At 54.1% G+C, this 12,389-nt stretch overlaps 1 protein-coding gene across 1 annotated transcript in view; it reads right to left on the reverse strand.

Moving 5' to 3' along the window:
• Nucleotides 1-8,509, reverse strand: part of LOC123486160 (exocyst complex component 6-like) — a gene marked incomplete at its 5' end in the record, with an annotated part of 83,292 nt that extends 74,783 nt beyond the window's left edge. Inside the window, 4 exons of the mRNA XM_045217372.1 lie at nt 12-121; nt 347-550; nt 823-894; nt 8,342-8,509. Coding sequence (XP_045073307.1) covers nt 12-121; nt 347-550; nt 823-894; nt 8,342-8,509 — 554 coding nt within the window. The remainder of the gene's footprint in view (nt 1-11; nt 122-346; nt 551-822; nt 895-8,341) is intronic.
• Nucleotides 8,510-12,389: the final 3,880 nt, after the last annotated feature.

Genomic DNA, 12,389 nt, shown 5'->3' on the forward strand with positions numbered 1-12,389 from the left:
GACTGACTCACCTGCGATGCAGTGACTCGGAGAATTTAAGGCTGGCATAGATGAACTCCTTGACCTGGACGTAGATCTGAGGAACAGACTGAGACATGGGCAGCTTCTTTGGAAAGTCTTGCTGTTGGGCGACAACAGATAAAACACAGGTTATTTGGAAAGTCTTGCTGTTGGGCGACAGCAGATAAAACACAGGTTATTTGGCTTTACCTGACTAAGCCCCTTGGACCTCTATAAGGAGCGTAGGCCATCGACTTTAAAACACCAGTTCAAGCATTTTACATTTAAATCACATCGGAATGTCGTGAAGTTAGTCCGTTTAAGGGGTGTTGAATGAAGGACAAACCTTTTCAATTTCTGCGTCGTGGAAGGGGAATCTACTAATAACAGACTTGTACTCTTCTTCGGTTTCTACAGGGATCGGGCTGTAGTTGTCCAATTCAAAGATCTCCCTGAAGACCAGAGCCCATTTCTTCAGCAGCGTTTCATTGTACTGGTCTCTGATCTCAAACAGCAGGTCAAACAGTCTGTTCACTGGGAAGCCATAACCCTGGAGAGAGAGAGAGAGGGAGAGATGGGGAGGTCACAAACCAGAGGCATCCCAATCTTAGGTCCACTGGTTAATGACCAACCTGCTTGGCTATTGGGTATTGTATTAGGATCCCCCATTAGCTGTTGCGAAAGCAGCAGCTACTCTTCCTGGGGTCCACACAGAACATGAAACGTGACATAATACAGAACATTGATAGACATTAACAGCTGCTTCACTCATACCTTTATAAGAGCTCTAGATTTAATTCAGAAGACCTGGACAAGTCTCACCTGTAATGTGTCTGCAAATATGACAATGAGGTTCTTCAGCTCCAGCACCAGGTCAGGATCACTGCAGTACGACTGGAGAGGAAATGAGAGGGGATCAAAAAGTCCTGTTTCCTTCACATTCAAATGGAAAAGGGACAGTCTTACTCCCGGTCTTCTGGGTGAGGTAAGGGTTTATCTAGAAGTGTTAGGAATGATCATTGGTATCTAGGCACTTCTTCCTGGTAGGCCCTCCCAGTGAGCAGCTTTGAGCAGGGCTCCATTCAGATTGATCTGACGAAGAGCTCAGGTCATCTGAGCCTAATGGGGACAGACTGCAACAATAACAGCAGATGAACTAGTGTGAATATGGTAAAGTGCTGTGTGCTCGGAGGGCCCAGGCAGAGTGTGTGGAGGAGGAGGCAGCAGGGGACAGGCAGAGTGTGTGGAGGAGGAGGCAGCAGGGGACAGGCAGAGTGTGTGGAGGAGGAGGCAGCAGGGGACAGGCAGAGTGTGGGAGGAGGAGGCAGCAGGGGACAGGCAGAGTGTGTGGAGGAGGAGGCAGCAGGGGACAGGCAGAGTGTGTGGAGGAGGAGGCAGCAGGGGACAGGCAGAGTGTGGAGGAGGAGGCAGCAGGGGACAGGCAGAGTGTGTGGAGGAGGAGGCAGCAGGGGACAGGCAGAGTGTGTGGAGGAGGAGGCAGCAGGGGACAGGCAGAGTGTGTGGAGGAGGAGGCAGCAGGGGACAGGCAGAGTGTGTGGAGGAGGAGGCAGCAGGGGACAGGCAGAGGTGTGTGGAGGAGGAGGCAGCAGGGGACAGGCAGAGTGTGTGGAGGAGGAGGCAGCAGGGGACAGGCAGAGTGTGTGGAGGAGGAGGCAGCAGGGGACAGGCAGAGTGTGTGGAGGAGGAGGCAGCAGGGGACAGGCAGAGTGTGTGGAGGAGGAGGCAGCAGGGGACAGGCAGAGTGTGTGGAGGAGGAGGCAGCAGGGGACAGGCAGAGTGTGTGGAGGAGGAGGCAGCAGGGGACAGGCAGAGTGTGTGGAGGAGGAGGCAGCAGGGGACAGGCAGAGTGTGTGGAGGAGGAGGCAGCAGGGGACAGGCAGAGTGTGTGTGGAGGAGGCAGCAGGGGACAGGCAGAGTGTGTGGAGGAGGAGGCAGCAGGGGACAGGCAGAGTGTGTGGAGGAGGAGGCAGCAGGGGACAGGCAGAGGTGTGGAGGAGGCAGCAGGGGACAGGCAGAGTGTGTGGAGGAGGAGGCAGCAGGGCCCAGGCAGAGTGTGTGGAGGAGGAGGCAGCAGGGGACAGGCAGAGTGTGTGGAGGAGGAGGCAGCAGGGGACAGGCAGAGTGTGTGGAGGAGGAGGCAGCAGGGGACAGGCAGAGTGTGTGGAGGAGGAGGCAGCAGGGGACAGGCAGAGTGGAGGAGGAGGCAGCAGGGGACAGGCAGAGTGTGTGGAGGAGGAGGCAGCAGGGGACAGGCAGAGTGTGTGGAGGAGGCAGCAGGGGACAGGCAGAGTGTGTGGAGGAGGAGGCAGCAGGGGACAGGCAGAGTGTGTGGAGGAGGAGGCAGCAGGGGACAGGCAGAGTGTGTGGAGGAGGAGGCAGCAGGGGACAGGCAGAGTGTGTGGAGGAGGAGGCAGCAGGGGACAGGCAGAGTGTGTGGAGGAGGAGGCAGCAGGGGACAGGCAGAGTGTGTGGAGGAGGAGGCAGCAGGGGACAGGCAGAGTGTGTGGAGGAGGAGGAAGCAGGGGACAGGCAGAGTGTGTGGAGGAGGAGGCAGCAGGGGACAGGCAGAGTGTGTGGAGGAGGAGGCAGCAGGGGACAGGCAGAGTGTGTGGAGGAGGAGGCAGCAGGGGACAGGCAGTTGGAAATCAGTCAGGGATGATGGTAATATCCCAGGGCTGGGACTCACAGGGTCTCACAGCCAGGGTCCTGGGGACCAATAAAGGCCTGGTCAAACCCCGCTGCTGGGTTAATGTGACTGCTACCCTGGCCCTCTCACTGCTAGGGGACTTTATCCCCTGCTGGGTTAATGTGACTGCTACCCTGGCCCCCTCACTGCTAGGGGACTTTATCCCCTGCTAGGGTTAATGTGACTGCTACCCTGGCCCTCTCACTGCTAGGGGACTTTAGCCCCTGCTGGGGTTAATGTGACTGCTACCCTGGCCCTCTCACTGCTAGGGGACTTTATCCCCTGCTGGGGTTAATGTGACTGCTACCCTGGCCCTCTCACTGCTAGGGGACTTTATCCCCTGCTGGGGTTAATGACTGCTACCCTGGCCCTCTCTCACTGCTGGGTTAATGTGACTGCTACCCTGGCCCTCTCTCACTGCTAGGGTTAATGTGACTGCTACCCTGGCCCTCTCACTGCTAGGGTTAATGTGACTGCTACCCTGGCCCTCTCACCTGCTAGGGGACTTTAGCCCCTGCTGGGTTAATGTGACTGCTACCCTGGCCCTCTCACTGCTAGGGGACTTTAGCCCCCTGCTAGGTTAATGTGACTGCTACCCTGGCCCTCTCACTGCTAGGGGACTTTATCCCCTGCTGGGTTAATGTGACTGCTACCCTGGCCCCCTCACTGCTAGGGGACTTTATCCCCCTGCTGGGTTAATGTGACTGCTACCCTGGCCCTCTCACTGCTAGGGGACTTTAGCCCCTGCTGGGTTAATGTGACTGCTACCCTGGCCCTCTCACTGCTAGGGGACTTTATCCCCTGCTGGGTTAATGTGACTGCTACCCTGGCCCTCTCACTGCTAGGGGACTTTATCCCCTGCTGGGTTAATGTGACTGCTACCCTGGCCCTCTCTCACTGCTAGGGTTAATGTGACTGCTACCCTGGCCCTCTCACTGCTAGGGGACTTTATCCCCTGCTAGGGTTAATGTGACTGCTACCCTGGCCCTCTCACTGCTAGGGGGGGTTAATGTGACTGCTACCCTGGCCCTCTCTCACTGCTAGGGTTAATGTGACTGCTACCCTGGCCCTCTCACTGCTAGGGGACTTTATCCCCTGCTGGGGTTAATGTGACTGCTACCCTGGCCCTCTCACTGCTAGGGGGACTTTAGCCCTGCTGTGGTTAATGTGACTGCTACCCTGGCCCTCTCACTGCTAGGGGGACTTTAGCCCCTGCTGGGGTTAATGTGACTGCTACCCTGGCCCTCTCACTGCTAGGGGGACTTTAGCCCCTGCTAGGGTTAATGTGACTGCTACCCTGGCCCTCTCACTGCTAGGGGACTTTAGCCCCTGCTGGGTTAATGTGACTGCTACCCTGGCCCTCTCACTGCTAGGGGACTTTATCCCCTGCTGGGTTAATGTGACTGCTACCCTGGCCCTCTCACTGCTAGGGGGGGTTAATGTGACTGCTACCCTGGCCCTCTCACTGCTAGGGGACTTTATCCCCTGCTGGGGTTAATGTGACTGCTACCCTGGCCCTCTCACTGCTAGGGGGTTAATGTGACTGCTACCCTGGCCCTCTCACTGCTAGGGGACTTTATCCCCTGCTGGGTTAATGTGACTGCTACCCTGGCCCTCTCTCACTGCTACCCTGGCCCTCTCACTGCTAGGGGACTTTAGCCCCTGCTGGGTTAATGTGACTGCTACCCTGGCCCTCTCACTGCTAGGGGACTTTAGCCCCTGCTGGGTTAATGTGACTGCTACCCTGGCCCCCTCACTGCTAGGGGACTTTATCCCCTGCTGGGTTAATGTGACTGCTACCCTGGCCCTCTCACTGCTAGGGGACTTTATCCCCTGCTGGGGTTAATGTGACTGCTACCCTGGCCCTCTCTCACTGCTAGGGTTAATGTGACTGCTACCCTGGCCCTCTCACTGCTAGGGGACTTTAGCCCCTGCTAGGGTTAATGTGACTGCTACCCTGGCCCTCTCACTGCTAGGGGGGGTTAATGTGACTGCTACCCTGGCCCTCTCTCACTGCTACCCTGGCCCTCTCACTGCTGGGGGACTTTAGCCCCTGCTGGGTTAATGTGACTGCTACCCTGGCCCTCTCACTGCTAGGGGGGGTTAATGTGACTGCTACCCTGGCCCTCTCTCACTGCTACCCTGGCTCTCTCACTGCTAGGGGACTTTATCCCCTGCTGGGGTTAATGTGACTGCTACCCTGGCCCTCTCACTGCTAGGGTTAATGTGACTGCTACCCTGGCCCTCTCACTGCTAGGGTTAATGTGACTGCTACCCTGGCCCCCTCTCACTGCTAGGGGACTTTATCCCCTGCTGGGGTTAATGTGACTGCTACCCTGGCCCTCTCACTGCTAGGGGACTTTAGCCCCTGCTAGGGTTAATGTGACTGCTACCCTGGCCCTCTCACTGCTAGGGGACTTTATCCCCTGCTGGGTTAATGTGACTGCTACCCTGGCCCTCTCACTGCTAGGGGACTTTAGCCCCTGCTGGGGTTAATGTGACTGCTACCCTGGCCCTCTCTCACTGCTAGGGTTAATGTGACTGCTACCCTGGCCCTCTCTCACTGCTGGGTTAATGTGACTGCTACCCTGGCCCTCTCACTGCTAGGGGACTTTAGCCCCTGCTGGGTTAATGTGACTGCTACCCTGGCCCTCTCACTGCTAGGGTTAATGTGACTGCTACCCTGGCCCTCTCACTGCTAGGGGACTTTAGCCCCTGCTGGGTTAATGTGACTGCTACCCTGGCCCTCTCACTGCTAGGGGGGGTTAATGTGACTGCTACCCTGGCCCTCTCTCACTGCTACCCTGGCCCTCTCACTGCTAGGGGACTTTATCCCCTGCTGGGGTTAATGTGACTGCTACCCTGGCCCTCTCACTGCTAGGGTTAATGTGACTGCTACCCTGGCCCTCTCACTGCTAGGGGACTTTAGCCCCTGCTAGGGTTAATGTGACTGCTACCCTGGCCCTCTCACTGCTAGGGTTAATGTGACTGCTACCCTGGCCCTCTCACTGCTAGGGGACTTTATCCCCTGCTGGGTTAATGTGACTGCTACCTGGCCTCTCACTGCTAGGGGACTTTATCCCCTGCTGGGTTAATGTGACTGCTACCCTGGCCCTCTCACTGCTAGGGGACTTTAGCCCCTGCTGGGGTTAATGTGACTGCTACCCTGGCCCTCTCACTGCTAGGGGACTTTAGCCCCTGCTGGGTTAATGTGACTGCTACCCTGGCCCTCTCACTGCTAGGGGGACTTTATCCCCCTGCTGGGTTAATGTGACTGCTACCCTGGCCCTCTCACTGCTAGGGGACTTTATCCCCTGCTGGGGTTAATGTGACTGCTACCCTGGCCCTCTCACTGCTAGGGGACTTTATCCCCTGCTGGGGTTAATGTGACTGCTACCCTGGCCCTCTCACTGCTAGGGGACTTTATCCCCTGCTGGGTTAATGTGACTGCTACCCTGGCCCTCTCACTGCTAGGGGACATTAGCCCCTGCTGGGTTAATGTGACTGCTACCCTGGCCCTCTCACTGCTAGGGGACTTTAGCCCCTGCTGGGTTAATGTGACTGCTACCCTGGCCCTCTCACTGCTAGGGGACTTTATCCCCTGCTGGGTTAATGTGACTGCTACCCTGGCCCTCTCACTGCTAGGGGACTTTAGCCCCTGCTGGGTTAATGTGACTGCTACCTGGCCCTCTCATGAGGGGGTTAATGTGACTGCTACCCCTGGCCCTCTCTCACTGCTACCCTGGCCCTCTCACTGCTAGGGGACTTTATCCCCTGCTGGGGTTAATGTGACTGCTACCCTGGCCCTCTCACTGCTAGGGTTAATGTGACTGCTACCCTGGCCCTCTCACTGCTAGGGGACTTTAGCCCCTGCTAGGTTAATGTGACTGCTACCCTGGCCCTCTCACTGCTAGGGTTAATGTGACTGCTACCCTGGCCCTCTCACTGCTAGGGGACTTTATCCCCTGCTGGGTTAATGTGACTGCTACCCTGGCCCTCTCACTGCTAGGGTTAATGTGACTGCTACCCTGGCCCTCTCACTGCTAGGGGACTTTATCCCCTGCTGGGTTAATGTGACTGCTACCCTGGCCCTCTCACTGCTAGGGGACTTTAGCCCCTGCTGGGGTTAATGTGACTGCTACCCTGGCCCTCTCACTGCTAGGGGACTTTAGCCCCTGCTAGGGTTAATGTGACTGCTACACTGGCCCTCTCACTGCTAGGGGACTTTATCCCTGCTGGGTTAATGTGACTGCTACCCTGGCCCTCTCACTGCTAGGGGACTTTAGCCCCTGCTGGGGTTAATGTGACTGCTACCCTGGCCCTCTCTCACTGCTAGGGTTAATGTGACTGCTACCCTGGCCCTCTCACTGCTAGGGGACTTTAGCCCCTGCTGGGTTAATGTGACTGCTACCCTGGCCCTCTCACTGCTAGGGGACTTTAGCCCCTGCTGGGTTAATGTGACTGCTAACCCTGGCCCTCTCACTGCTAGGGGACTTTATCCCCTGCTGGGTTAATGTGACTGCTACCCTGGCCCTCTCACTGCTAGGGGGACTTTAGCCCCTGCTGGGTTAATGTGACTGCACCCTGGCCCTCTCTCACTGCTGGGTTAATGTGACTGTACCCTGGCCTCTCACTGCTAGGGTTAATGTGACTGCTACCCTGGCCCTCTCACTGCTAGGGGACAGCCCCTGCTGGGTTAATGTGACTGCTACCCTGGCCCTCTCACTGCTAGGGGGACTTTAGCCCCTGCTGGGTTAATGTGACTGCTACCCTGGCCCTCTCACTGCTAGGGGACTTTAGCCCCTGCTGGGTTAATGTGACTGCTACCCTGGCCCTCTCTCACTGCTGGGTTAATGTGACTGCTACCCTGGCCCTCTCACTGCTAGGGGACTTTAGCCCCTGCTGGGTTAATGTGACTGCTACCCTGGCCCTCTCACTGCTAGGGGACTTTATCCCCTGCTAGGGTTAATGTGACTGCTACCCTGGCCCTCTCACTGCTAGGGGACTTTATCCCCTGCTAGGGTTAATGTGACTGCTACCCTGGCCCTCTCACTGCTAGGGGACTTTATCCCCTGCTAGGGTTAATGTGACTGCTACCCTGGCCCTCTCACTGCTAGGGGACTTTATCCCCTGCTGGGGTTAATGTGACTGCTACCCTGGCCCTCACTGCTAGGGGACTTTCAATCCCAAAAAGACACAGGGCTGAGCCCTCCATGACCCCATAGACCTTGTCATGGTCCAACAGGCCACTCGCTCCCCCTCACATCCAGGTGTGTGTGTGTGTGTGTGTGTGCGTGAGCTGTAATCACAGTATGTATGTGTGTTTGTGTTTGAGTGGTACTCACAGAGTGAATGTGTGTTTGTGTGTGAGCGGCACTCACAGTGTGTATGTGTGTTTGTGTGTGAGCGGTACTCACAGAGTGTGTGTGTGTTTGTGTGTGAGCGGTACTCACAGAGTGTACGTGTGTTTGTGTGTGAGCGGTACTCACAGAGTGTACGTGTGTTTGTGTGTGAGCGGTACTCACAGAGTGTACGTGTGTTTGTGTGTGAGCCGGTACTCACAGTGTGTACGTGTGTTTGTGTGTGAGCGGTACTCACAGAGTGTACGTGTGTTTGTGTGTGAGCGGTACTCACAGAGTGTGTGCGGGAGCACGCAATGATCTTCGACAGGGCCATGTTCCACAGTTCATCAGTAAAGGCTCTGGTCACCAGTCCCTGTGTGGCGTGCAGAATGTGATCCTCCACCACGAAAAACCCTAGGATCTGATTGAAGTACACGCGGTACCCCTCCACTGTCTCGTGCTGACCCAGGAAACACACATTATAGGTGGAGGTTTAGAGGAACAACTACTAATCAATGGATGGAGAAGAGAAGGAACAGAGAGAGGGGAACAGATAGAGGGGAACAGATAGAGGGGAACAGATAGAGGGGGAACCGATAGAGGGAACAGATAAGGGGGAACAGATAGAGAGGGGAACAGATAGAGGGGAACAGATAGAGGGGAACAGATAGAGGGGGACAGAGAGAGGGGAACAGAGAGAGGGGAACAGATAGAGGGGGACAGATAGAGGGGGACAGATAGAGGGGAACAGATAAGAGGGATAGAGAGAGGGGAACAGATAGAGGGGAACAGATAGAGGGGAACAGATAGAGGGGAACAGATAGAGGGGAACAGAGAGAGGGAAACAGAGAGAGGGGAACAGAGAGAGGGAACAGATAGAGGGGAACAGATAGAGGGGAACAGATAGAGGGGAACAGATAGAGGGGAACAGATAGAGGGGAACAGATAGAGGGGAACAGAGAGAGGGGAACAGAGAGAGGGGAACAGATAGAGGGATAGAGAGAGAAAAACAGATAGAGGGATAGAGAGAGGGGAACAGATAGAGGGATAGAGAGAGGGGAACAGATAGAGGGGAACAGATAGAGGGGAACAGAGAGAGGGGAACAGATAGAGGGGAACAGAGAGAGGGATAGAGAGAGGGGAACAGATAGAGGGGAACAGATAGAGGGGAACAGATAGAGGGGAACAGATAGAGGGGAACAGATAGAGGGGAACAGATAGAGGGGAACAGAGAGAGGGGAACAGAGAGAGGGATAGAGAGAGGGAACAGATAGAGGGGAACAGATAGAGGGGAACAGATAGAGGGAACAGATAGAAGGGGAACAGATAGAGGGAACAGAGAGAGGGGAACAGAGAGAGGGATAGAGATAGAGGGGAACAGATAGAGGGGAACAGATAGAGGGGAACAGATAGAGGGGAACAGATAGAGGAAAGGAACAGATGAGGGGAACAGATAGAGGGGGAACAGATAGAGGGAACAGATAGAGGGAACAGATAGAGGGGAACAGAGAGAGGGAACAGATAGAGGGGAACAGATAGATGGGAACAGAGAGGGGGGAACAGATAGAGGGAACAGATAGAGGGATAGAGAGGGGGGAACAGATAGAGGGAACAGATAGAGGGGAACAGATAGAGGGAACAGATAGAGGGGAACCGATAGAGGGAACAGATAGAGGGGAACCGATAGAGGGGAACCGATAGAGGGAACAGATAGAGGGGAACAGATAGAGGGAACAGAGTAGAGGGAACAGATAGAGGGATAGAGAGGGGGAACAGATAGAGGGATAGAGAAGGGAACAGATAGAGGGGAACAGATAGAGGGAACAGATAGAGGGGAACAGATAGAGGGGAACCGATAGAGGGGAAGCAGATAGAGGGAACAGATAGAGGGGGAACAGATAGAGGGGAACAGATAGAGGGGAACAGAGAGAGGGGAACAGATAGAGGGATGAGAGAGGGGAACAGATAGAGGGATAGATAGAGGATAGAGAGGGGAACAGATAGAGGGGGAACAGATAGAGGGGAACAGATAGAGGGGAACAGATGGGGAACAGAGAGAAAGGGAACAGATAGAGGGATGAGAGAGGGGAACAGATAGAGGGGAACAGATAGAGGGGAACAGATAGAGGGATAGAGAGGGGGAAACAGATAGAGGGATAGAGGAAACAGATAGAGGGGAACAGATGAGAGGGGAACAGATAGAGGGGAACAGATAGAGGGAACCGATAGAGGAACAGATAGAGGGAACGATGAGGAACAGATAGAGGGAACAGATAGAGGGGAACAGATAGAGGGGAACAGATAGAGGAAACAGATAGAGGGGAACAGAGAGAAGGGAACAGATAGAGGGATAGAGAGAGGGAACAGATAGAGGGGAACAGATAGAGGGGAACAGATTAGAGGATAGAGAGGGGAACAGATAGAGGGATGAGAGAGGGGAACAGATAGAGGGAACAGAGGGAACAGATAGAGGGGAACAGATAGAGGGGAACAGATAGAGGGGAACAGATAGAGGGAACAGATAGAGGGGAACCGATAGAGGGAACAGATAGAGGGAACAGATAGAGGGGAACAGATAGAGGGAACAGATAGAGGGGAACAGATAGAGGGAACAGATAGAGGGGAACAGATAGAGGGGAACAGATAGAGGGAACAGATAGAGGGGAACAGATAGAGGGGAACAGATGAGGGCAGAGAGAAGGGAACAGATAGAGGGATAGAGAGAGGGGAACAGATGAGGGGAACAGATAGAGGGAACAGATAGAGGGATAGAGGGGGGAACAGATAGAGGGATAGAGAGGGGAACAGATAGAGGGATAGAGAGAGGGGAACAGATAGAGGGGAACCGATAGAGGGAACAGATAGAGGGAACAGATAGAGGGGAACAGATAGAGGGAACAGATAGAGGGAACAGATAGAGGGGAACAGATAGAGGGGAACAGATAGAGGGGAACCAATAGAGGGAACAGATAGAGGGGAACATAGAGGGGAAACAGATAGAGGGGAACAGATAGAGGGGAACAGATAGAGGGGAACAGATAGAGGGGAACAGATAGAGGGGAACAGATAGAGGGAACAGATAGGGGAACAGATAGAGGGGGGAACAGATAGAGGGAACAGATAGAGGGGAACAGATAGAGGTGGGAAACAGATAGGAGAACAGATAGAGGGAACAGATAGAGGGAACAGATAGAGGGAACAGATAGAGGGGGAACCAATAGAGGGAGAAGAGACAGAATGAAGAACAGAACCTGGTCTCCATCCTCACCATGTTAGACTGAGGCTGCAGGAATCCAGCCTGGCCTGTTTCTTCCTCTGTTTCCTGTGGTAGTTCTCAGTTTCTCTGTCACCCTGGAAACACAGACAGAACAACAAGCCAGATGTTTCACCTGATGTAGAAATGTGAAGATCTGAGTGGATGTGCAGGGGTACCAGGTAATAACATGGCTATATACAGGAAGTACCAGTACTGAGTGGATGTGCAGGGGTACCAGGTAATAACATGGCTATATACAGGAAGTACCAGTACTGAGTGGATGTGCAGGGGTACCAGGTAATAACATGGCTATATACAGGAAGTATCAGTACTGAGTGGATGTGCAGGGGTACCAGGTAATAACATGGCTATATACAGGAAGTACCAGTACTGAGATGTGCAGGGGTACCAGGTAATAACTGGCTATATACAGGAGGTACCAGTACTGAGTGGATTTGCAGGGTACCAGGTAATAACATGGCTATATACAGAAGTACCAGTACTGAGTCAATGTGCAGGGGTACCAGGTAATAACATGGCTATATACAGGAGGTACCAGTACTGAGTCAATATACGGGTACCAGGTAATAACATGGCTATATACAGGGAGTACAGTACTGAGTGGATGTGCAGGGGTACCGGTAATAACATGGCTATATACAGGAAGTACCAGTACTGAGTGGATGTGCAGGGGGTACCAGGTAATAACATGGCTATATACAGGAAGTACCAGTACTGAGTGGATGTACAGGGGTAACAGGTAATAACAAGGCTATATACAGGAAGTACCAGTACTGAGTGGATGTGCAGGGGTACCAGGTAATAACATGGCTTATACAGGAAGTACCAGTACTGAGTGGATGTGCAGGGGTACCAGGTAATAACATGGCTATATACAGGGAGTACCAGTACTGAGTGGATGTGCAGGGGTCCCAGGTAATAACTGGCTTTACAGGAAGTACCAGTACTGAGTGGATGTGCAGGGGTAAGGTAATAAAACAAGCTATATACAGGAAGTACCAGTACTGAGTGGATGTAGCAGGGGAAAGGTAGAACATCATATATACAGGGAAGTACCGTACTG

This window comes from Coregonus clupeaformis, unplaced genomic scaffold, assembly GCF_020615455.1.
Source record: "Coregonus clupeaformis isolate EN_2021a unplaced genomic scaffold, ASM2061545v1 scaf1040, whole genome shotgun sequence".
Taxonomy (NCBI): domain Eukaryota; kingdom Metazoa; phylum Chordata; class Actinopteri; order Salmoniformes; family Salmonidae; genus Coregonus; species Coregonus clupeaformis.